Source organism: Hyla sarda, chromosome 7 (assembly GCF_029499605.1).
Source record: "Hyla sarda isolate aHylSar1 chromosome 7, aHylSar1.hap1, whole genome shotgun sequence".
Lineage (NCBI taxonomy): Eukaryota > Metazoa > Chordata > Amphibia > Anura > Hylidae > Hyla > Hyla sarda.
In genome coordinates, this window is record NC_079195.1 from 97868936 (window position 1) to 97895676 (window position 26741).

Below are 26741 nucleotides of genomic sequence, written 5' to 3' on the forward strand. Positions count from 1 at the left end.
AGCTGTTGCCTTAGTTGAAGATTGATCTCTCCCCCACCAAGCGATCCCTCCACCCATTGAAGCAGACAGGCTCCCTGTCATCAGCTGACTAGTGAGTCCGGTCTCGGTCGCACTGCAACTTGGGAAAAATATGAGACAATTAGTAATTTTGTATGCTGTTAAAAATAAATATTGGAGTGAAAATCACATAAGAATTGAGAAAACCGTCACACACAGGTACAGACACTATATATTATGAACTACACTAACTTTACACTTTAAGGGGGTTTTACCACTAAGATAATGTATCCCCTATTTACAGGGGATACACCAAATGGAAAAGGATTTAGGAAAACTAGAAGAATGGTCAGAACTCTGGCAACTGACATTTTATGTGAATAGGTGCAAGATAATGCACCTGGGGCGTAAAAACCTTCGGGCAGAATATTTGACACAGTCCTGACCTCAGTATCTGAGGAGAGGGATTTAGGAGTAATTATTTCAGAAGACTTAAAGGTAGGAAGACAATGTAATAGAGCAGCAGGAAACGCTAGCAGAATGCTTGGATGTATAGGGAGAGGTATAAGCAGTAGAAAGAGAGAAGTGCTCATGCCTCTGTACAGAACACTGGTGAGACCTATTGTGTGCAGTACTGGAGGCCATATCTCCAGAAGGATATAGATACTCTAGAGACAGTTCAGAGAAGAGCTACTAAACGAGTACATGGATTGCAGTATAAAACTTACCAGGAAAGGTTGATGGACCTTAAAATATATATTGCTTGGAAGAGAGAAGAGACAGAGGGGATATGATAGAAACTTTTAAATAGATAAAGGGAATCAACACGGTAAAGGAGGAGAGCATATTTAAAAGAAAAACTACTACAAGAGGGCATAGTTTTAAATTAGAGGGGCAAAGGTTTAAAAGTAATATCAGGAAGTATTACTTTACTGAGAGAGTAGTGGATGCATGGAATAGCCTTCCTGCAAAAGTGGTCGCTGCAAATACAGTGAAGGAGTTAAAAGGAAAACTGTCAGATATTTTCTCCCGCACTATCCACAATACTGATGGATAGTGCGGGAGACGCTGATTAAAACGAGCCCTACCTTACCCGGATCTGCCCTGCTGTTCGCCCGCAATTATAGTTTTATTCTATGTGTAGATCTTGCTGGAACCGGCACAGGCGGGGCTTCTGCAGGTTAACTGGCACTGACGTCTGTGCCGCTTATGAATATTCATCCTCCCTCCAGTTGGGAGCGATGAAGAGAGGGAGAACTGGAGGGAGGGGGGATGAATATTCATAAGCGGCGCTGACATCAGTGCCAGTTAACTTGCAGAAGCCCCGCCCGTGCCGGTTACAGCAAGATATACACATAGAATAAAACTACAATTGCTGGCGAACCTCTGGACGGACCAGGGCGAGGTAGGGCTCGTTTTAATCAGCGTCTCCCGCACTATCCACCAGTAGTGCAGGAGAAAATATCTGACAGTTTTCCTTTTTAAGCATAAGGATATTCTTCATATAAGATAGGACCACGGACTATTCAAAGGATTCAGATTATTGGGCAGACTAGATGGGCCAAATGGTTGTGATCTGCCAACACATTCTATGTTTTTATATTCGTGATACGCTGCCAGTCGGACTGCTGGGACCACAAACAATCTCAAACAATGGTCCCTGAGTGCCCCTAGGAAAAGAACAGTAGTGAGCTTGCACTCTCAGGAATCTGTCAGTTGCATAGCAATAAATAGAGTAGTGGCCATGAATGCATGCCACTGCTTCATTCCCCAGGGGCACTTGGAGACCAACGTTTGAGATTATAAAGGGCCCGATGATTGAATAAACCCTATATTGGTTAGAGGCCCAGTATGCAGTAAGGGCATGTTAACAATGAAGAAAAGTCAAGACACATTCCTTTTGTTTCTTGCGCATTATTTTTATTTTGCAGGCTGTGGGTTTGGATATGGATTTGCCCATACAATGGGTCTTATCTTCGTCCTGGCTTACGCATTGAAGTTTCCACATAGAATCAGAAGAGACATAGGGCAGAACGAGACGGGTTACTTTATTTTCCGAATGCAGATCTTCAAATCAGTGTCTGTCTAGTTTATGGTGTAGATCCCATCAAAGATAATTGTTTCCCCCCCCCCCCCCCCCCCCCCCGTTAAAAACCAATTTCCTGTGGCTTTCAGCAGCAAAAGCAGAGTGAAATTGTGTGATCAGGGTCCTACTGCAGGGATGTGGAAATCCCGACGCCCGGGACAAGTAGTTTTGGGCGCCGGGCAGGTGAATTGTTTATAGATTTAGCCCTGTATCGGGCTAGCAGGGACAGACAGACTTCCCCCTTATTTTTCTTTAATGTCGGTGTGAGGCGCAGGAGCCGATGGAAGTCTACACCTCACACCGGCGCTCAGAGTGTATGGTGGGGGCGGCGGCCTCCAGCTCACCGCAGAGTCCCCTTATCTCCCCTCCCGGAGGATGGAGGTCGGAGCTCAGAAGACACAGCAGGGTGAGAGAGAGGACGTAGACGGCTCCATGCACAGCTCCATCCCCCGCACACAGCTCTATCCCTCCCCTCCCCCTGATCTGTCTCCACGGGACCTAATCCACCACGGGGAGGTTGCTAGTTTGCACAAGGAAAACACAGAGCGGGGGGGTGAGGGGGAGGCCGGAAATCTCACCTCACACCGGCCGGGACTACAACTCTGATGTCCAATCATGGCGGCTCAGGTGAGGAGGCAGAGAATGCAGGCGGCGACAGGAAGGGTGGTTGTATATGTATGGTGTGAGTGTATGTGTGTATGTAATGTATGATGGGGGGGCAGCGGCAGGTGTATGTATGATGTGTGCATATGTATGGTGTATATCAGTGTTTCCCAACCAGGGTGCCTCCATGCTGGGAGTTGTAGTTTTGCAACAGCTAGAGGCACCCTGGTTGGGAAACACTGGTGTATATGTATGGTGTCAGTGTATATGTGATGTGTGTATGATGTCTGTCTGATGTGTATGTAATGTATGATGTCTGTCTATGTGTGATGTGTATGTAATGTGTGTATGATGTCTGTCTATGTGTGATGTGTATGTAATGTATGATGTGTGTGTGTGTGTGTGTGTATGTGATGTATGATGTGGGGTAGGCAGTGGCAGGTGTATGTATGATGTGTGCATATGTATGGTGTATATGTATGGTGTGAGTGTATGTAATGTATGATGTGGGGGGGGGCAGTGGCGGGGGTGTGTGTGTGTATGATATGGGGGCAGTGGCAGGTGCATGTATGATGTGTATGCATGAATGTTTTGTATAGGAGCGGACTGTCACGTCGGGCATTAGGGCAGTTGTGCCATCTAATTTTATTTATTTTTAGTGGCACCCGCACTAAATTGCACCCCCAGAATCCCGCTCCTTCATACTCACCCGCCAACCAAGAGCCCCACGGATGCACGCAAACACACCCGAACCAAAACTACAACTCCCAGCATGTTACACCATAACCTAAACTGTAGAACTATAAAGTGTAACATGCTGGGAGTTGTAGTTTTGGTTCGGGGCAGCTGCAGAGCCATAGGCTGCATCAGGGCATGCTGGGTGTAGTAGTTACTAACTGTAATTCCCAGTATTCCTTGACACATCCTATGGCTCTACAGCTGACACAAACCAAAACTACAACTCCCAGCATGTTACACAATAACCTTAACTGTCCTACTATACAGTGCAACATGCTGCAACACCCACACAACCATAGGCTGTATCAGGGCATGCTGGGAGTTGTAGTTATCTAGTAACTAAATGAAACTTCCAGCATTTTCTGACACACAATGCAGCACATAAACTGGAGAAGCAGACCCCCCCCCCCCCCCCCAGTAACACATAAGTCCCTATGAAGACTGAAAAATAGTGATTAAAATATTTTACAAAGTGCGTAAATATGTGAATAAGCCCCTTTCCTAATAAAAGTTTCCAATTTTCTTTAAATAAAAATAATACAAAAATAAACATAAGTGGTGTCTCTGCATGTGGAAATGTCCAGACTATTAAAATATAATGTTAGTTAAACCGTACGGTGAACGGTGTAAATGTAAAAAATAGTCCAGAATTGTTCATTTCTGGTCTCTTCATATGAGAAATTTTTTATAAGGTGATCAAAAAGTTATATCTAGACTTTTCTGTAGTTACCTTGGGTGTAAGAGGAGCTACAGCATCCTGACATGCTGCGATCACCGTGGCCGCTATTAAACCATTAGATCACCGTGGCTAAGTTGACAGCAGTGTCTAAAGGATCTTATATCCATCCCTGGTGGTCTAGTGGGGGGGGATCAGACTATTTTGGTTGAAATAATTTTATCTACCAGGACAAGTGGATTTTCTTGAGGGACAAGTAGATTGTGTTTAGCTTTAGTCCCTTGGACAAGTGTTTTTTTTTTTTTTTTTTTTTTTTTTTTTTTTTTTCTCCACACCCCTGTACTGTGTGTCTCTCCTGGCCCAATGCTAGACAATGGCTGGCTGACATTTATCATTGTCTTTAGACTGTTTTATGTGTCTACGAAAGGAGCAAGCAGGGTTTATTTGTGCCTTTTTGTTTACACATTTCTGCTAATTTTGAGTTGTAATCCACTGATTTTGGCCATACACATGATTTGAAATGGATTTATGAACTGCACCTTTTTGTGAAAAGGCGCAAAGCCACTGAAAAGTCTCTAAAACTACACCAGCCCAGACTTAGCTGAGCTTTTTGGTGTATGTGAAGAGAGAAATTTCAGAAAATGTGACCTGCACAAAATGTATCCAATGCCCTGTGACCACTTAATAAAGTTGGTGTTCCTACACATTACAGCACACAAAAAAGGTGTAGAAAAATGCTTCACTTACACCTACAATGATAAATGCCGGCCATTGTCTCTGGAGAGACACTTTAAAGCATCATTATCATTTGAATACATTTTTGGCAGGGTATCCAGACATGTCAAAAGCTTAGATTGCATTGTGTTATAACTTCACTCGCTGCCTGCTCTATCCGACCTATTTGCCCTATAGACTTATGCAGTTAAAGGGTCTAGTTTCAGTGACCGGCAGGGAGGTGCGTTCTTTCACTCCTTTCATCCAGCTGTAAATCACAGTGGTTCTCAGGAGTGACATCCAGAGTGGTCTTTAATCTTTGACATGTCTGGACAACTTGCCAAGTTTATTCAAGTGATGCTTTAACCATCATGAGTATATTTATTTTTTCCCCAATAGTTATGTTCTTCTGTAAATTTGTCCTGCAGATTTAAGTTGTTTAGGATGGAGGTTAGGATAGCAACCCAGTATAGCTCCATTGCCGGTCTTGTTTTCCTCCATCTTAATCTGTATGATCTTAAATGCTGTTATGCTTTTATCTTTAAATCATAATTGTATTATTATTGGGGCATGCCTATCTGACACCTATGGCAAAATATGCCATATGGTTATTATCCTTAGATGTGGCCTCTGTAGTCCCCACTCTCCTAGGGGCTAAGACTTAGATCATTATAATAGGGAAACATTCTCTTTGTTTCTCTTCTTGCTGCAACAGTTTCTACAGAAAGTCTATGGTGCTAATCTACTGGAGTGAGGACCGAGACGGAGAGAAACTCCTAACTGAGCACTTCATCCTGCATGTTATAGCAATCAGTATGGCCTCAGCACCCCGACCCTTACCGGTCAAAACTTTTGATATGTCTCTAGAAGCATCACTGTGTAAGGAAACAGCAGTGAGGAATAAGCGTGTCATGGCATAGTTTAGCGATATGCCATTGCCTGGAAACAAGGCTTGGATATGAATGCCACTTTAAGAGGATACAATATGAAATTCCTCCAATATGGCACAGATCATAAAGGAGGTTGAAGATCAGGATAAAATGAAACTTTTTTTCTTCCCATGATACAACGCGTTTCACAGAAGTTCCACTTCATCAGATGCCTGATGAAGCGGAACTTCCGTGAAACTCATTGCATTGTGGGAATAAAGAAGTTGTTTAATTTTATCCTGATCTCCAGCGCCTTTATGATCTCTGCCATATTGGAGGAATTTCGTATTGTATCTGTGGTTATGTGAGGTGGAGCAGCTGCCAGGATCTGATTGTACTACACATTCTTCCATAGTTGTACTTGGATGGAGTACAACTACCTTTGGGAAGCGCATATTCACATTGAGCGTTACCATTATCCACTCGGGTATCACACAAGGGAGCGCTTCCTATTGTTTTGTTTTTTCTATTTTAAGAGTATGTTTAAATTGCTATTTATTGCTCAGTAATTGTTTATCCTATAGACTTTTAACGTGTCAGTTTTTCATTGCAGGCACAAGGGATGATGCCGGTGTTTTACCAAGATCAATGGAAATGCTTTTTAATGCAATTGAGGGAAAAGTTTATTCTAAGATGGACATCAAACCTCACCGATGTAAAGACTACATAAGACTGACTAAAGAACAAGTGAGAACAGAAAATGCATTTAAAAATGGAGTCCTCCGTCACTCTAAAGAGGTATATTGTGTGAATGCTGCTGAGGCACATCTGCTTCACCGAATTCTGATGTTTGACTGTTCTATTTGTTGCCATTTCAATTCTGTGCAAAATATGTGGGCAACGTAAACTGATGGGATTAAGAGTCCCCTATATTAAAGCAAAGCTGTCAGCCACATTTCAAGTTTCTAACTGCTGACACGGTTAGATGGCTTTTTTTGGCAAGGAGAAACACAGTATATTTCTTGTGTGTCTGTGCTTCTAGAACATAGAAAACTGCTTTTATTCTCTGTTGCCTGGAGTCAGAGGTGCTCAGATGACCCTAGTGGAATGGGCTGGAATGCCTCCTCATTTCTTCCCCCGCCCATCTCTCTGCTTGATTGACAGTCAGCTATAGGCCATGTTCACACTGCGGAAAAGGAATTTTTTGCTGAAGAGGAATTTCTAAGCAGAATTTTTCTGACCGATTTTCTGATTGGAAATTCCGCCGTGTGAATCTGGTCATAAGCAGAGCCCTGTTTCTAAATCCCACTCCTGCACAAAATCTGTATGCACAACACAGGAATGAGTTTTTGTAATCAAGCAAGGACAGGGATTGGTGGTGGAGCGAGGAGGCATTCCAGCCCATGGTGCTTCAGGGTGTTCTGAGCACCTATGACACCAGGCAACAGAGAATAAAAGCATTTTGCTATGTTATTTAAGCACAGGCAGAGCTATAAAAAGTACAGTGTGTCTCCTTGCCCTCCATATTTATCTAACAGTGTCAGTAGTTTGGAAGGAGAATTGCAGCTGACAGATTCCTTTTAACACTGGCTTAATATTGAAGCATTTGGAGCTCTGTGTCAGAAACACAAAGTGTTTCTAATGGAGAAATTTACTTTATGTCAACCATATATATTAGGCTCTGTTTACGTCACAATACCTGCCATCTATTTGATGAAAACAGAAAACTTGTTGATGCATATCATATAACTCTGAAGTTATGCAGTTGTTCAGATTAACCCCTTAAGGACGCAGCCCTTTTTCACCTTAAAGGGGTACTCCGTTGCTTAGACATCTTATCCCCTATCCAAAGGATAGGGGATAAGATGCCTGATCGTGGGGGTCCCGCCGCTGGGGACCCCCGGGATCTTGCACGCGGCACCCCGTTTGTAATCAGTCCCCGGAGCATGTTCACTCCGGGTCTGATTACGGTGTGACATCACGCCTCTGCCCCCGTGTGACGTCACGCTCCGCCCTTCAATGCAAGCCTATGGGAGGGGGCATGATAGCTGTCAAGCCCCCTCCCATCGACTTGCATTGAGGGGCAGAGCGTGAGGTCACACGGGGGGCGGAGGCATGATGTCACACGCCGCCGGCCCCGTGATGGACAGTAATCAGACAGAACACGCTCCGGGGACTGATTACAAACGGGGTGCCGCGTGCAAGATCCCGGGGGTCCCCAGTGGCGGGACTCCCGCGATCAGGCATCTTAAAGGATAGGGGATAAGGTCTCTAAGCACCAGAGTACCCCTTTAAGGACTGAGCCCTTTTTCGCAATTCTGACCACCGTTGCTTTACGAATTAATAACTCAAACGCTTTTACTGAATATTCAGATTTTTCGTGACATATTCTACTTTATTTTGGTGGTAAATTTACGGCGTTACTTGCATCCTTTTTTTTTTTTTTTTTTTGGGTGAAAAATCCCCAAATTTCATGAAAATTTTGAATATGTTGCATTTTTCTAACTTTGAAGCTATCTACTTGTAAGGAAAATGAATATTCCCAATACATTTTATTTTTATTCACTAATACAATATGTCCACTTTATGTTGGCATCATAAAATGGACATATTTTTGCTTTTTGAAAAAAATAGAGGGCTTCAAAGTAGAGCAGCAATTTTAAAAAATTTCATGAATTGCTAAATCTGAAGGGACAGATGTTACAGAACTACAACTCCCAGCATGCCTGGGCAGTCTAGGCATGCTGAGAGTTGTAGTTTGGCAACAGTGGTCTACAAACTGTGACACTCCAGATGTTGCAAAACTACAACTCCCAGCATGCCCAGACAGCCTTTGTCATGCTGGGAGTTGCAGTTTGGCCTTCCTAGTGGTTGCCACAGTAAAGATCACTTTACTTTCAGTCCCCGCCCCCCCACGTGGTTTCCCTACCTGAGCCAGAATCCAGCAGTCTCCAGTGACGATCAGGGGTCCCCAGGCATCTTCTCCTCCAGCTACCGGCCTCCATCTTCTCGCCACGTTCCCCTCGACATCCAGGGGTGGGCAGAACGGGGGGTTGCCATAGTGCCAACCCACTGTCCTGCCCTGCCATTGGTCAGAATCAGTTCTGACCAATGGGAGGAGATCGCAGCACTGCGACCTCGCTCCTATCCCTCAGGATGATCAGGGCTGTCACTGACACATCCGATCATCCCTATTTTCAGGGTGATCGGGTCACCAGAGACCCGATCAGCCTGGAATAGCAGAAAATCGTGTGTCTGAATTGACATGCGATTTTCAGCGATCGTCAACATGGGGGGGGGGTCTTGGGGACCCCCCTCGGCGATGTGCCGGGATGCCTGCTGAATGATTTCAGCAGGCATCCCGGTCCGGTCCCCAACCGGCTAGCGGCAGGGACCGGAATTCCCACGGGCGTATGCATAAGCCCCAGGTCCTTAAGGACTCGGGATGCAGGGCGTATGCATACGCCCGGCGTCCTTAAAAGGTTAAAATGCAGATGGGTGCCATTTTTTGTGAGGCACTTTACTCCATATACTGGCCAGACATGACATTTTTCCTGACTTGATCTGTAAATGCTTAGGGGGAATTTATTATTCCCTGCATTGCATTTACCATTATAATATGTCAGAATGCCTAATTGTTATTGGTCAAATGCATACATGCAGTCTTACACTCTCCATGAAGGATGATACGTGCTAAATTTTGGCATTAAAGGAGAACTCCAATGGTTTTTATTTTTATTTTTTTTCCTTATGATTGGGCTGCCGAATAAAAAATTTTTCATAAACATTAACTTAACTTTCGCCACTTCCCCAGGTACTGGGCCCATCCTTTTAGCCCCACTCCTCTTCCAGATTTTGATGACTGACATGTAACAATGCAGCTCAGCTAATAGTCATAGCCGAAAATGTTGGCACCCCCTGAAATTATTCAAGAAAATGAAGAATTTCTCACAGAAAATAATTGCAGTAATATGTTTTTGCTATACCCATGTTTATTCCCTTTGTGTTTATTGGAACTAAACCAAAAAAGGAAGGAAAAATGAGCAAATTTGACATGTCACACCAAACTCCATAAATGGGCTGGACAAAATTTACCACCAAAATAAAGTAGAATATGTCACGAAAAAATATCAGAATATTCTGTAAATGCGTTTGAGTTATTAATGCGTAAAGTGACGGTCGTCAGAATTGCGAAAAAGGGCTGCGTCCTTAAGGGGTTAATTAACGATATATTTTTATAGTTTGGACATTTAGGCACACGGCAATACCACATATGTTTTATTTTTATTCAGTTTTTGTATTTTTTTTTTAAATGGGGGGGAGGGGGTGATTCAAACTTTTATTAGGGGAGGGGGTTAAACGATAACTTTTTTTATATTTATTTTTTCTTCACTTTTTTTTTTTGGCCTATGTTATAGCCCCATAGGGGGCTATAACTTGCAATACGTTGATCTGTGTTATCGCTTCTTGACTGCTCCTGCTTGGATCACAGGCACAGAGCAGTCATTCGGCGATCGGACACTGAGGAGGCAGGTGAGGGACCCTCCTCGTGCATCCCGATCAGCCAGACTGAGCTGCCGGGAGTGTATTTTTGTAACTTTAGACATGGCGATCGCCTTTGATTGCCGCGTCTAAAGGGTTAATAGCGCGCATCACCCCGATCGGTGATGCCCTCTATTAGCCAGGGGTCCCGGTCGTTGTTAGAGGCTGTGCCCGACTAGACACCATTCAGCATCACACTTATAAAGTAGGCAGTATATATTTAGAGGGCTGCAAGAGGTATTTATATTTTTTATATCTGTTCTTTAAATCGCCATTTTGAAAAATGATTTTCAAAATTTTAGATAACATAATTATATATTTGTAATATACATTGGTTAAAAAAAATGTATATATTTTGGTGAAAAAATGCGGTCTTGTCCCTGAAGCTATTGCCTGTGTATCTCTGTGCAGAGAAAAAATCCATGTGCACTGGGACAAGCGGGGCTCTGCACGTAGTATCTGTGAAACTCTCCTGCCTCACACAGCAGGCTGATTAACAAGCCAGCAACTTGCATGGAGCCCTGCTTTTTTTTTATAAATTTTTTTTTTAAAACCTTCACATACACACCCTATTTAATCAATATAATTACAAAAAGATAAATAAAATAATAATTTATTGTGTGTGTGTGTGTGTGTAAAAAAAAATAAATAAATAATAATAAATATATATATACACACACACACACACACGTCCCTCAAGTTACATTATTAATTGGTTCCAGGACGACCATTGTATGTTGAGACCAAAACTCTATGGAAACCTGGTAATTGGTTCTAAAGGCACCAAAATGTCATCGGAAAATAGGAAAAAGTGAGAGTTAAACAACAATAAGTAGATAACTAATACAGATAAAGCAAATCCTTACATATAAAAGTAAGAAAGATCTGCTGGGAGCTGTAAATCACTGTCTATGTCAGTGTTTTCCAAGCAGGGAGCCTCCAGCTGTTGCAAAACTACAACTCCCAGCATGCCCAGACAGCCAAAGGCTGTCAGGGCATGCTGAGAGTTGTAGTTTTGCAACAGCTGGGGGCACCCTGCTTGGGAAACACTGGTCTATGTAGAGGACTGGAGCTTCGTCCTAAAAAAAGTAACATGGAGTTGCCCTTACCTGGTGTCCAAAGGAGCAGCTAACCCTGTTACAGGTAAAGAGTACAGAACATGTAATACCTCCCTGTACTGTAGGGGGCGCTACCAGACCATACACTTCAGTAATACAGGCGTTTTACCAGTGAATGCCCATTCTGATTGGTCAGTTCTTCCGGCCATTGACATGTTTCACAGATCTGGACTGTCCGTACACTGTATGTTGAGTCTGGTTTCAACTTACAATGGTCCAGAAAAGACTATTGTATGTTGAGGCCATTGTAAGTTGAGGGATCACTGTGTGTATGTGTATATGTGTGTGTGTGTGTGTGTGTATATATATTATATATAATAAATATATATATATATATATATATATATATATATATATATATATATATATATATATATATATATATATATATATATATATATATATATTTTTTTTTTTTTTTTTTTTTTTTTTTCTACATTATAGTGCAAGGTTATATGGAAATCAGCCTTTTTTTTATTGTAAAATTGGTCTCAGATGTGCTGTAATGAAAGCTCTCCTCTTATTTCTTTAGGTTGACCTTCATTGTAGTGTTCGGAGTAATAACAGTAGGACCTCTGCAGATACCACAGACATTCTTAATGAAGATGGTAATGTATATATGTATACAGCTTTATGATGTACTTTACTTGGTATATGTTTTAAGTCTAGCAGATTTTAGTCTGTCTGCATTTTCAAACTGCATGAGCCCTCCTCTTAGACTGTCAAAGATTGCACCAATAGTTACTTGGCATACTTTACACCAAAAAAATGCCAGAACACAATTAACACGTATAGACACAGTCACAATTCTTGGTACCATTCTGTTTAAAGACAGAAAACCCCACAATGCTCCCTGAAATAACTTTAAAACTGATAAAAGTAAAACTAAAATAAAAATTAACCAAAAAATGTAACTAAGATCAGACATTGCTTTTGAATTGTGATTCAACTGAATTATTTCTAAAAACAAAATAATGAAACTGTCCTGGACAAAAATGATGGTCTCCTGTACTTTAATATTTTGTTCCACAACCTTTTGAAGCAGTCACTACAATCCATCCATTTCTGTAACTTGTCTCCAGGTATCTAGGCCACTCCTCATAAGATCCTGCTCCCGCTGTCTCAGGTGTGAAGGGGTCTTCTCCAGACTGCAGGTTTTAGCTCCTTCCAGAGATGTCCAATAGGATTCAGATCAGGACTCTTAGGCCACAAATCCAATGTTTTGCTCGTAGCCATCCTTGAGTGTTTATAGCTGTGTGTTTTGGGTCATTATCCTGTTGGAGGACCTATGACCTGAGACTGAGCTTCCTGACACTGGGCAGCACATTTCACTCCAGAATGCCTTGATAGTCTTAAGATTTCATTGTACCCTGTACTGATTCGACACCCTGTTCTAGAGGTAGCAAAGCAGCCCAAAAACATAACCCAGCCTTCACCATACTGCACAGTAGGTAATTGTCTCTTCTTTGTACGATTCATTTTTGTGTCTGCAAACATAGAGCTGTTTGTTTTGTCTCAACTGCCCAAAGCACATTCTCCCAGAAGTTTGTGGCATGTCCTTTGGACAAGCCACAGGATAATGACCCAAAACACACAGCTAAAAACGCCCAAGAGCAAAACACTATTGTGAAGTTTTCTTCTATGAAGTGATCTGAATCCTGTTGAACATCTGTGCAAGGAGCTAAAACCTGCGGTCTGGGGAAGACACCGTTCACACTTGAGCTGGAGCAGGATTTTATGAGGAGTGGACCTGGATACCTGGGGACAAGTGCAGAAGTCTCATTCAGAGTTAACCCCTTAACGACGCAGGACGTAAATGTACATCCTGATGATGTTGGACTTAAATGTACGTCCTGGTGCGTCAAGTCCTGAGCATAACCGCGGGCATTGGAGCGATGCCGGCATCATGCCCGGCAGGTCCCGGCTGTGGATCGCAGCCAGGGACCCGCCGGAAATGGTGGACTCCCGCGGATGTCCGCCATTAACCCCTCAGATGCCGTGATCAATACAGATCACGGCATCTGCAGCATCGCGGTCACTTAACAGGATGATCGGATTGCCCGCAGCACTGCCGCGGCGATCCGATCATCCTGCACGGCAGACGGAGGTCCCCCTCACCTGCCTCCGCTGCCTTCCGGGAGTCTTCTGCTCTGATCTGTCTTCCCGTAGACCAGAGCAGATGATCACTGATAACCCTGATCAGTGCTATGTCCTATACATAGCACTGAACAGGATTAGCAATCGAGTGATTGTGTTAAATAGTCCCCTATGGGGACTATAAGAGTGTAAAATGAAAAGTGAAAAAAAATTTGAAAAACCCCCTCCCCCCAATAAAAACGTAAATGGTCCCATTTTCCCTATTTTACTCCCAAAAAGTGTAAAAGAATTTTTTTTTTTATATACATATTTGGTATCGTAAATATCCGAACTATTAAAAATAAAATGTGAACCTGTACGGTGAACAGCGTGAACGTAAAAAAAAAGTCCAAAATAGCTGCTTTTTTTTATAACATTTTATTCCTAAAAAAATTTATAAAAAATGTAATAAGTTTTGTATAAGCAAATAGGGTATTATTAAAAAGTACAGATCACGGCGCAAAAAATTAGCCCTCATACCGCCGCTTATACGGAAAAATGAAAGTTATAGGTCTTCAAAATAGGGGGATTTTAAACGTACTAATTTGGTTAAAAAGTTTGCGATTTTTCTTTAGCGCAACAGTAATAGAAAAGTGTATAATCATGGGTATCATTTTAATTGTATTGACCCAGAGAATAAAAAACACGTCATTTTTACCATAAATTGTACGGCGTGAAAACGAAACCTTCCAAAATTAGCAAAATTGCGGTTTTCTTTTTAATTTCCCCACACAAATAGTATTTTTTTGGTTGTGCCATACATTTTATGGTAAAGTGAGTGATGCCATTACAACAGACAACTGGTCGTGCAAAAAACAAGCCCTCATACTAGTCTGTGGATGAAAATATAAAAGTTATGATTTTTTGAAGGGGAGGAGGAAAAAACGAAAACGTAAAAATAAAATTGTCTTAGTCCTTAAGGTCCAAATGGGCTGAGTCCTTAAGGGGTTAAAGAAATTGCTGGATTGTGGTGACTGCCTCAAAAGATTGCAACAAAATATTAAGTTCAGGAACCATCATTTTTGTTTCACAATTTTGTTTTTTTAAATCTGTTGACCCACAATTTAAATCAGACAATGTCTGTTTTTCATCAATTTATTTTCTGTAAATTTCGATTCAATATTACTTTTGTCAGTATAAAGTTATTTCAGGGAGCATTGTGGGGTTTTCTGTCTTTAACAGAAGGGAAGCAACTTATTTTTTTTTTTTCTTTTAACTTGGTTATTTGCCATGGTGCCACTTTGGTCGCTATAAATGCGGTTCTGCTGGCTGCTATGTACACCGATTTAATGAAAGCTGAAGAACCCAAATGGGTCACAATTTTCTTATGTAAACACTAAATCTGCTCTTGTTTTTTCTATAGCTGGAGTATCCTCAAACTGTTCCAGAGTCCTCTCTGAATTTGAGGAGTCTGTAAGGGAGTCTGAAAGGTTCAAGTTAGAAGTTGATGATAATATAAAATTCTCTGTCTGGATTTCCTTTTGTGAAATATACAATGAGTGTATTTATGATCTTCTGGACCCAGTGTCAGGTGATAAGTGTTACAAGAGAAAAACATTAAAGCTTGCCCAGGATGTGAAAGGATTTTCTTTTGTTAAAGGTACGTTTTCTGTGTGGCTATAGTTGACATTTACTGTCATACCGTTTCTATGTTAAAACAGCGTCATGTTTGTTAGATTATTTTAAAGTTAAATGTGTAGAATTTTTAAGCAAAAAATTTTCACTTAATGTGTCCCTTTTTATTAAAATTTTACTTGGACATTGGGGTCTGGATGATGAGACCTACTAATCAAAAAGTTTGCAATGTCTCTATAAAAAATGTAAAGTAAAAAAAATAAAATGTTGGTGCGTCTTATATGGCGAATACACCCCTATCGCGGCGGTCCCTGCAGCCATCAACGGCGGTGATGCCCTGTATTAACCCTTCAGACGTGGCGATCAAAGCTGACCGCAGCGTCTGAAGGGAAAGTGACACTAACCCGGCTGTTCAGTCGGGGTGTTCGGGACCGCCGTGATTTCACCGCGGCGGTCCCGAACAGCCCGACTGAATAGCCGGGTTAGTGCTTACAGGACACCGGGAGGGACCTTACCTGCCTCCTCGGTGTCTTCTCCGTTCAGGGATCCCCTTTATGGCCGGCGCTCTCCATCCTCGTCGTCACGTACGTACGTACGTGCGTCGGCGTGCGTAACAACGTGATGACGGCGACGGAGAGCGAGGATACCTGGCTGGCAGCAGAGACGTTCCGGAGCGACGGGGACACGACGACAGCGATGGAGCGACATCCAGGGCAGCGGTGACGGGTCCGGAGCGGCGGGGACACGTGAGTATTACCTCCTATGCAGTGGTCTTCAATCTGCGGACCTCCAGATGTTGCAAAACTACAACTCCCAGCATGTTGGCTGGCCGGGCATGCTGGGAGTTGTAGTTTTGCAACATCTGGAGGTCCGCAGGTTGAACACCACTATTGGGTTCTAAATCTTTATTTTTTTTTAGATTTTGCACCTATAAATTGGGTGCGTCTTATATGCCGGTGCGTCCTATAGGGCGAAAAATACGGTAGCTACAATCACTATTAGGACAGGGCTGTGCCTAAAGTTCACTGCAGTCAGGGTCTCAATAATCCTGAGTGTGCTGGAGAAAGGTGCAGACGGTGTGACTAGATTCTGTGACAGCTCCTCCCCCATGCTAACTTAACAGGCGCCAGGACTGACAATTAAAGATGATTTTAGTCAAAGAACATCGCTAAAAACTTTTTTAGTGGATTCTAGGGCTGAATATTTATACATCTAAAAGGCCTTAGACCATTGGACTATATTTTTTATGACAAAAATAATTGTTGGTTGCATGTGCTGGATCCCTACCATATTTTCAGAGTGCCAAGTGGAAGCCCCTGAGGTCTTCTACAACCATTATAGAAATAATCACTGCTTCAAAGTCCCTGGGGGTACAAAAAATACACATAATAAAGTAGGCGTAATACGGTGCCATGGCAACTGCATCACGCAGCGTGGCACTAAAAGTTTGGTAAGTCTGGAAACAGTCCGTAATATGGAGCAGTGTTTCTAACACCTTTCTTATCTTTGAGGAAACAAAACACTTGCCATCCTACCAAGGTGGATTTTATGAGGGTGATTACAGTATCTTTTCTGGCAGCAAGTGCCGGTCACCATTGTTGGATGTACTGGGAAAAATGTATTATGGTTTATAAAATACCAATATAGACAATTGTAAATTGGGTACCTGCGGGTGTCCCCCTGTTGTCTGTTTGATACATTTTTTTTTTTTTTTTTTTTTTCTTTGTGATTTTAGATATATGAATATACAAATGTAACCTTTTATTTGTTTTAAAGATCTACAATGGATACAAGTTTCAGATGCTAAAGAGGCATGCAGAATTCTTGCTTTAGGAAAAAGGTTCCAAAGTATTGCTTTCACCAAATTAAATAGTTCTTCAAGCAGAAGGTAAGATTCTAAAAGCATCATGCAGCATTTGATTGTTGTATTCATTTATTATTAAATTAAATATTTTATTAGCTTTTCTAATTACATTCAGCATAGTATTTAAGTTCTTACACTGTTGGAGGGGAGGGACTTGTCCAATACCTGGCAATAGGCTTCCTGACTGAATCCTCCCCTATACCAAATTATATACCACCACATCCTCACCCACCGGGCCCAAAAGACATTTAACAGAATCCGTTGGAAGAGCAGTGCCATGCACCCTTCTTATCAGCAAGAACACATCTCTTTTCAGAAAGGATGTAGGTGACGTACCCCCACATTAAATAAAACACATGAGCTTCCTCCTTCTCTCATTGCGGGCAGCAGGACTCTGGCTGCAGACCAATATGAAGCAATATCAATGCCAGGGCTCTTGACATTGCTTCTCCGTCAAAGCTCCCACATCACTTTCCCATTGAGGGGATAGTGTTCATGGAAACTCGTAAGTAGATCGTGTTAAGTAACCCCCTTGATATTAGAAGACTCTAGAGCAGGGGTACTCAACAATTTTTAGTGAGGGTCCGCTCATCCAGGTCTGTCACTGGCAAAGGTCTGAGCTAAACGCAAAAGCCTGGTCTACGCCTAGTGGCCGCAGGGCCATGAAGGATATAGGTAAAATGACTGAACTCTGGAGGATGTAAATGTACTGTTCCCTGTATTTTCTGAATACTGCTGCCTACTGTACCCCTGAAAATAACACTGCCGCATACCGTATCCCTAAAATAATACTGTCAGACTCTCTAAAAATACTGCCGCATACTGTACCCCTAAAAATACCGCTGTCTACTGTACCCCTGAAAATAATACAGCTTCATATTGTACCCCTAAAAATAATACAGCTGCCTACTGTACCCATGAAAATAATACTGCTGCATACTGTACCCCTGAAAATACCACTGCCTACTGAACCCCTGAAAATACTGCTGCATAATGTTCCCCTGAAAATAACTGTCACATACTGTATCTCTGAAAATACTGCTGCATACTGTACCCCTAAAAATACCACTGCCTACTGTACCCCTGAAAATAATACTGCTGCATACTGTACCCCTGAAAATAATACTGCCACAGACAATAAAATACTGCCCCTGAATGTAATACTGCCGCACTGTACCCCTAAATAAAATACTGCCGCATTGTGTACCCCTGAATATAATATGCCACACACTGTACCCCTAAATATATAGCTGCTACATCCTCTAACCCTAAATATATTACTGCCACACACTGTACCCCCTGAATATAATACTGCCATATACTATCCCCCTGTATATATTACTGCCTGCACGCTGTTCCCCTGGACTTATTACTGCCTGCACGCTGTGCCACTGGATATTTTACTGCCTCACACTGTGCCCTGGTATATTTCTACTGCACGGTATGCCCCTGGTATAGTACTGCCACACGCTATATCCCTCTTATATTACTGCCACACACTATGGGGGAGATTTATCAAAACCTGTGGACAGAAAAAGTTGCCCATGGCAACCAATCAGATTGATTCTTTTTTCACAAGCCTTGTTAAGAATGAAAGAAGCAATCTGATTGGTTGCTATGGGCAACTGGGCAACCTTTCCTGTTAACAGGTTTTTATGAATCTCCCCCTATGTCCCCAAATATAATTTTGACAAACACTGTGCTCTGTACCGACTTATTGTACCATGAAACAATGAATGATGCCGCTGTGCCCTCTCAATAAATGTCACTGAGCCCCCTCCGTAAGTGGTGGAGCGGCGCCCCCTCCGTAAGTGGTGGCGCCGTTCCCCCCCCGCCCCCCACCCCTCCTCACCTTTCTGACAGGAGATCAGCATAGCTCAGTAGCTTCAGTGGCAGGGGATGTAGCGCGGGCCGGCAGCGCTCACAGCCGACTATGACAAGACACCAGTGTACTGGGCTGTCATTCACTTCTTCCCCGTCATTCAGCGCATTATGGAAGATGCAGGTGGGGATCAGAACAGACGTGCTTTCCTGCACGGGCCACGTCTGTTCCCAGCTGCCTCCACGCCCCATCTCCCGGTATTTATTCCGTGCGGCATCAGGCGTGCCTGCGCGTGGCACGTTACGCTGCGCTACTTCCTAAAGGCCACTGCTGTATAAAGCAGCGGTGGCTGTATAAAGCAGATGATGGGGGAAGCGCTAATCGCGCAGCCTGCATCACAAAAGAAGTGCTGGGCAGGCGACACAGCGTTCGACCGTGGCCATTCATTTGTATCTGTGTCTGAAGACACTTATACAAACTCTAAAACACAGTTCTGTTATACAATACACCAAATGAGTCCCCTGCCCTCCCAAAAACTGTACGTATGCCAGTTAGGCCAACTACAGTAGATGTGAGTAATTCCATAGTGGGAGAAAGTTATTGCAACCTGAACAAAATAATAGATGTTTAAACTGTTTTCAAAAATGATACATACAGTTGAGATCTACCTGGAGGTCTAGTAATATAGACAATCTCAAGAAAATGCATTACATTTTTGTTCATTCCGGTGGCAAAAAATGAATTTACCTTCAAAGTGCAAAGGTTTGCCCAACCCTAAAACTGTTGAACCTGGGTCCAAAATAGTATTACATTTCCTTACCAGTAGTACTGGGACCTCTGGGCGAGCGCTTTAAATAAGCAAAACATCTAAAGTAACAATAATGCACTTTTCTCAATAGACCTTGCAGTAAAGATACGCACACAAAATGCCCCTCAGGGTCAATAAGGCTCCCTAAGTAGAGAAACCTTATACCTTTTTAATGGTTAGTGTTCTTATCATTGGGAACACTATGTGAAGAAAAAGTGAAATTGTAGGCATGACTGCCCCAAAAACCTTCTAAATGTCATAAGTCAGCTGCGTCTCAGAAGGAGCAAGAAGCAGCAGGGCGATATTTGTGGAGAGCTTGAAAAATAGAGGCAGTGCCTAAACCCTGACATTCCATGCTACGACAATGAGAGCACTAGAAAATATACATGTGAGGAGAGCCATAGGTGGTCGTCCTACAGAGCAATGTGACAGACTGCACCCGAAACAAATAAAAAGAACACATTCACACCGACAACAAAACAAGCAAAGGAAAAGCCATCGCTTAGAGAGTGGCATTGTATACCAAAACATGCAGTAAACATGTAAAGGACATTAAAGGCATAAGTAATAGGCATAGATTAAAGACATCCCTGAGTACACATGTAAAGCCCAGCCTTTAGATATAACACGACATAAGAAGCACAAGATGAGTGTGTATAGCCATGCTGTAACAGTAAACTAATAAAGTGCAAGGCCAACATATGCAAACATTATCCACCTCCTCCCACAGAATTCTTATGGCCTAGTGCTTCTTGGTGCATTAGGGTTACAGGAATTGCCTCAGCCAGCAACATTCTATAATCTTCAAAAGTGGTACATCAGACAGAACATTTCTGATGCAGAAGGGTCTCATTCTCGTCCATTCTCATTAATAATTGTTTTTTTCTCTTGCAGTCACAGTATATTTACTGTTCGTCTCTTAAAAATTGAAGACACAGATGTTCCTCGAGTAGTAAAAGTCAGTGAGTAAGTAAAAGAATAATCTTTGCACACATTTGCAAACTGGTTATACTTAAATAGAATAGCGCCACTGTTGTCTTAAGACTGAAATAAGATACAATTTAAGAAGAAACGCCCAGTCAATGCTCGCAACTAAAACAGGAACAGAATGGTGCAAGTGTCCTCTCAGCAGACAGATTGTGCTGGCTCTAGCTACCTGTTTGATGCTTTACTTATGCATCAGGGGACAGATAGCAAAGCAAGAGAGAAAGCAGGAGGAAATCTGAAAGTTAGTGTCCTTGTCATTTGCAAAAACGTTTTATATACTGTAGATAATATAGATGTTATCAACATTATATGAAAACTTTTTGCAAACGATGGGTACACTTTAAGATGGTGGCTGGTCAGAAGTAAAGAGGAGACTGGATCACAGGGCAGTGAGTACTATATACATGAAAGCAGTCCGGAATGTGATGGACAGGTGTGGCATGCAGACAGAGAAGACGGGGAGAAAAAACTAACTTTATTATTCCAGTGAGCTATTCTGCGGGAGACATCTAGACTTGTGTAGCATGCACTACTGGATGTCTATAGAATGGTTTGCAGACTGCCTTACAGCATTGTATGTGGTTAAGGGGATTATCTAGAGGCAGGAAATGTATTCTACTTTCTTGCTCCTTGCCAATCCCCTTCTCGGAAGTATAACTTCCAAGATGGGCAACATCTTGCAGCAATTGACCACGGAACGTGGGCATGGTTTCGTCTGCATGTGGTGATCATCTTGAAAGTTATAACTTTAAGACGACAGACTGAAGTAGAGCACTGGGGGAGCGACGAAAGGTAATACTTTTCCGGCTCCTGGACTTGATTGAATCAGACCCATAGCTAGATAAACCATTGATGTATTATAGGAGTTGGAAAGTATTATGCAATTTCCTGATCTGACATGCTGAGTTTTTTCTTTAGCCTCTAGTATGTTTTTGTTGGTATAATTTTATGTAATTTTTTCCGTAGATCAGTGAGGAAAAAATAAATAAAATATATAGATATATAGATATAGATATAGATAGAAAAAGCAGGGTGTTCTGCACCTCAAAGGTGTGTAAAGGTAGGCGCACGCAGCGGCTGGTCCCAGGTCCCGGGTCCGTATCGCTAGAAGAACAGATTTGCCGCAGCACACAGAGTAGTGACAAGTGGTTTATTTCATTCCAATTGCTACGTTTCAACCGCACATGCGGCCTTTTTCAAGCACAAGTGAACAGTGACCATAGGACAAGTTATATATGGTGTTCAATAAAACATCAATTACATAATTAAGTGTAACAAATATATAAAAAAACTTACAATAGAAGTGTACAGGAGATACAAAACATATGGTATCATAATTAAGTGGGTATATAATATATGTACCCATAAAGTGCATAACAATATATATTAAAATATACATATAAAGTGCATAATAAGTTAAATAGTGCACCAGGTGAAAAATAATTAATCAAACAAATGCAGGAAGAAGAGTAGGCGGAATCTCGAGGCACTCACCCAATCAGAAAGAAGGACGTATAGATATCCTATAGACATCATCACACCCGCATCAGAAGCGGGGTGGTATAATGTATGTACAGCGGCATTGCGGCGCAGCAACAGCGCGCGCTTGTCACTGTACTTCCGGGAATAGGGCGGCAGCCAATGGAATAGCGCCACGTAAGGCCACATGATCAAAAGAAGGATGACGCCCCATGAAGTCACGTGACTAGAGAGATATTCACGTGACATACACGGACGCGCCTGCGCACAGCAAAGAAAATAGAGCCTAAGTCTCGTAAGTAAACAGGCGCCATCTTATAGATGGGCAAAAGTAAGGGCAAAATAGACATACTAAAAGAGAGAAATAAATAAATAAAATGTGGAGGGATGATGTAAGTTATATGTAAAGGGGTCAGCGCTTTAAATGCAGACATAGTAAAGCAACAGTCATTCCTGCACATAAGCCCAAAGTATCCCGTGGGACTAACACTCCCAGCACACCTCGTCATCTACTTACATGGCGACAAATGTGTCACCCGTCGGACCCCCCCAGGTCAACTTAATGTACCGCAGGACAGTCCAACAGGTGGGAGAGAGTACCACACCTGGGACAATAGCAATCTTAAGGGCAGTGCAAATGCAGAATCAGTCACACACACAATGGCGCATAGACCCAGAAGTTGACTTATCAAGTCAAAGAGTATCTTTATTGATAACAAATATTACTCCACACGAAAGGAAAAAGAATAAAGTAAATAAAAAATATAGGGAAATTTAAAAAAAAAAAAAAAAAAATGTTTTTTTTTAAATAAAGAATCTTTTTCCCAAAAAAATTTTTGTGGCTCAAACGCGGGAAAACCATTGGCTGTCGTACATAATCCGGAGGTAATGAGTAAAGAACTACAATATTATTTTAAACAAAATGAGGAATACTGGTGGTGTCTTCTTAATCCGTCGACTCTCCATTACTGCAAAATAAAAGGAAAACAAAAAAAATATTAATACAAAGCGAAAAAAGGTCACATTGTACTGATCAAATAGAGAATAGCCGTACTATAGTATGACAGGGAGAGTTTATCTAGCATTATAAATATCATTAGAAACAGTATAGTCTACATTGAGGCCAGTTGGACATAAAGATTTTAATTTAAAAATCCATTCCATTTCTTTCCGTTTTAGTTTGCCCACTCGATCACCCCCTCTTTTTAATGGGGGGATGTGGTCGAGTAGGGCAAACTTGAGGTCTCTTTCTGTATGGTGAGCCTCCGTAAAATGTCTAGAGACAGGAAGATCAAGTCTCTGCTTCCATATTGTGTATCTGTGGTGATTAAAGCGTGTCTTAAAGTCCCATGTCGTCTCCCCCACATAGAGGAGGCGACATGGGCACATCAAGACATACACCACAAAGTCTGAAGTACACGTAAAGTCTGAAGTACACGTAAGGAAATGTATTATACTTTCTTGCTCCTTGCCAATCCCCTTCTCTGAAGTATAACTTCCAAGATGGGCAACATCTTGCAGCAATTGACCACGGCACGTGGGCATGGTTTCGTCTGCATGTGGTGATCATCTTGAAAGTTATAACTTTAAGACGACAGACTGAAGTAGAGCACTGGGGGAGCGACGAAAGGTAATACTTTTCCGGCTCCTGGACTTGATTGAATCAGACCCATAGCTAGATAAACCATTGATGTATTATAGGAGTTGGAAAGTATTATGCAATTTCCTGATCTGACATGCTGAGTTTTTTCTTTAGCCTCTAGTATGTTTTTGTTGGTATAATTTTATGTAATTTTTTCCGTAGATCAGTGAGGAAAAAAAATATATAAAAAAAAAATATATAAAAAAAAAAAAAAAAAAAAAAATATAATATATATATATATTATAAAAAAATATCTCTATATAGATCATACACATATATATATATATATATATATATATATATATATATATATATATATATATATATATATATATATATATATATATATAATGTGTGTGTATATGTATATATTTAAAAAAAAAAAAAATTATACTTAAATAAATAAAAAAAATGTTTTGTTCCTAGATTGACCCTGTGTGACTTGGCTGGTTCTGAAAGATGCACAAAAACTCACAATGAAGGTGAAAGGTTGAAAGAAAGCGGAAACATAAATACCTCACTACTAATCCTTGGAAAATGTATCAACGCGTTGAAGAACAGTCAGCAGTCAAAGTAGGTTTATAGCCCTAAAGTTCTAACTTTTTATATGTATGTATTTTAGGTGTTAGCAATATACAATATAAAGGTTCAGTGCTGAGACAAAATTTATAGATCTAAATACGTTTTGAAGCTTTTATAGTCTTATATAATTATTACTGTGTAGAAACTGCTTGGTTTTAGGGTGCTTAAAGGAGAACTATGGTGAAACATTTTTCATATCCCCTTTGTCTGGGCTGCAAAAACAAAAAACAAACTCTCCTTCCCACGTTCCCCCGTTGTGCTGATATTGGCGTCCTGGTGCTCTGGTGCTGGTCTACTTCCTAGGCACGGTGACTCAGCATATTGCCGGCCGCAACGATGTCCCACCTCGGCCGGTGATAGGCTGAGTGCACTGTCGTGTAAGGAGCTCGGGCAGCAGGGAGAAGGCGGGGCCCAGGCTCCTTATATGACAGTTCGCCTAGCCTATCACCAGCCGAGGCAGGACTACTGAGCGCAGTATGAGTCACCTTGCCCAGGAAGCAGGAAGAAGACCAGCACTGGGACCCGATATCGGGGCAATGTAGGGGAAGGTAAGTTAGTGTTTTTATTTTTTATAGTTTTTGCGGCACAGGGGAAATAAAACATTTCATCACAGTTCTCCTTTTAATACACTGAGGACAACATACATACTACAAATTATACACAAAGAAATTCGAACTAACAAAGGTGTAGGGGTAGAAGGAAAAGAGTGATAGGGATAGGAAGGGTAAGAATGTGGAACTAACTAGTCCTCTTGTGTGCAGTGTATACTAGCCATGCAAACACACACAAACCCTGAAACACCTCCTTAATACGCTTAGCCAATCGGGACAGTTCCTACACATTCTGCAAACAGTCACAGTAGCTACCATCTTCCTGTGGATGGCATCCTTACATTTAGCATAAGTCCTTGGGCTTGAGACATAGCACGTTCCAGTTGCACAAACAGCAGTCCATCCAAACTTTCTCAGGAATCACACCTTGGTGAGCTGAAAGGATGGTTAAATGATTAAACCAACCACAGTACATTGTGTATAACACAGCAGCTGTTTGTTTTGTGGCTTTGCAACTGGAGGACACAGTAACACCAGCTCAATTCCATTCCTATTATTCAGATGTTTGTGCATTTTTGTATATGGCTTTACAACAGGATAAAAGCATAGTCACACCACATTCTTTTGCCTCCACCACATCAGAGTTCATTAAAGTGTGTTAACTTTTAATAATCTTATGCTGACTTCCAACATGTGCTGAAGTGTTATGCAGGAAATTGCAGGGGAGTCCTAGCGGTCAGACCTTCTGCGATCAGCTGCTTATCCCCTACCCCTGCAATCTGCTGCCCGGCGACCAGTCTCTCCACATGAATCAAGTGTGTCAGCCACGGCACAAAGCGGTGGTTGACACACATGGAAGGGGGGGGGGGGGGGGGTGTTGGCCACAGCTTTTTGCTGCTGATGACAAACTTCATTCATGTGAAGAGCCTGGACGCTGGGCAGGAAATCGCAGGGGTCCTAGCGGTCAGACCCATCGCCATCTGACACTTATCACCCTATCCACCAGACAGGAGATACCTAGTCTTTAAATAAATAAAATAATGTAACGCCTTTAACTGGTTTAGCATGAATGTTATTTTCTTCTCCCTAATAAGGAATTCTGAAAGTGCTTTAACAGTTGTCTGTGCCTTTGGCGGAGGCTTTTCTGACCCTTTTTGTTTTAGCTTATGATTGGTGGTTGTCACATGACCTTTTAAAGACAATAAAAAAAAAATATCTGTACCCTTTTAAGTGACAGCTTTGTCAAACAGCTATTCATAAGCAGACAATGTTGGGTTTAAAATGAAAACTAGGGTTTAAATTGCCTTACTTATTCTTTGTTTGCTCCAGAATTCAGCAGCATGTACCATTCAGAGAAAGCAAGCTTACCCACTATCTGCAGAGCTTTTTTAGTGGCAAAGGGAAAGTGTGCATGATCGTAAACATAAGCCAGGCGGCCTCTGCTTATGATGAGACCCTCAATGTTCTCAAATTTTCAGCGGTTGCTCAAAAGGTATGTGATGAGTAGCCAATTGTTGTGCTGCCTGCATTTAAGCGAGTACCTGCATATACATCCAGAATTGTTACATATATTATCACTTTCTCCTGAATGTATATTTCTTTCTTAGGTTTTGATATTGGATGCTTGTCAGGCTGTGAACAGCCTAACACAAGTTCAAAGAAAGAGTGCCAGGGAAGTGTCCTTCATAATAAACAACGCTGATAACAAAAGGTGGCTAACACGGAAACGTGCCACCGTACAGTGGGAAAGCCGCTTAGATGATGTGGTAGAAGATGGAGATGATGAGGAATATGGTGAGAATTCTGATGATGAAGATCCTTTTGACTGCACCAATCTAGATGACCCAGATGATGATGCAGAGGAAGATGAAGATGACATTGTTATTAAGAAAGAGGCTTATGAGGTATGTTACTGTAATGTATTTTACTTAGTGGTTGACTAAGTGCAATGC

The 26741-nt window shown here is 41.9% G+C and overlaps 2 protein-coding genes across 7 annotated transcripts in view; one reads left to right on the top strand and one right to left on the bottom strand.

Moving 5' to 3' along the window:
- LOC130282164 (uncharacterized) overlaps positions 1 to 22737 on the bottom strand; it is a 77218-nt gene extending 54481 nt beyond the window's left edge. The window contains exon 1 of the mRNA XM_056530134.1: positions 22030 to 22737. Within this exon, the coding sequence (XP_056386109.1) occupies positions 22030 to 22263 (234 nt within the window). The 5' untranslated portion in view covers positions 22264 to 22737. The remainder of the gene's footprint in view (positions 1 to 22029) is intronic.
- The window catches only part of KIF20B (kinesin family member 20B), a 126919-nt gene that overhangs the window by 18805 nt on the left and 81373 nt on the right, over positions 1 to 26741 (top strand). For all 6 annotated transcript variants that reach the window (XM_056530127.1, XM_056530128.1, XM_056530131.1 and 3 more), the window contains 8 exons: positions 6297 to 6481; positions 11876 to 11951; positions 14843 to 15079; positions 16831 to 16942; positions 20443 to 20514; positions 24083 to 24229; positions 26119 to 26281; positions 26397 to 26693. In XM_056530127.1, the coding sequence (XP_056386102.1) occupies positions 6297 to 6481; positions 11876 to 11951; positions 14843 to 15079; positions 16831 to 16942; positions 20443 to 20514; positions 24083 to 24229; positions 26119 to 26281; positions 26397 to 26693 (1289 nt within the window). The remainder of the gene's footprint in view (positions 1 to 6296; positions 6482 to 11875; positions 11952 to 14842; positions 15080 to 16830; positions 16943 to 20442; positions 20515 to 24082; positions 24230 to 26118; positions 26282 to 26396; positions 26694 to 26741) is intronic.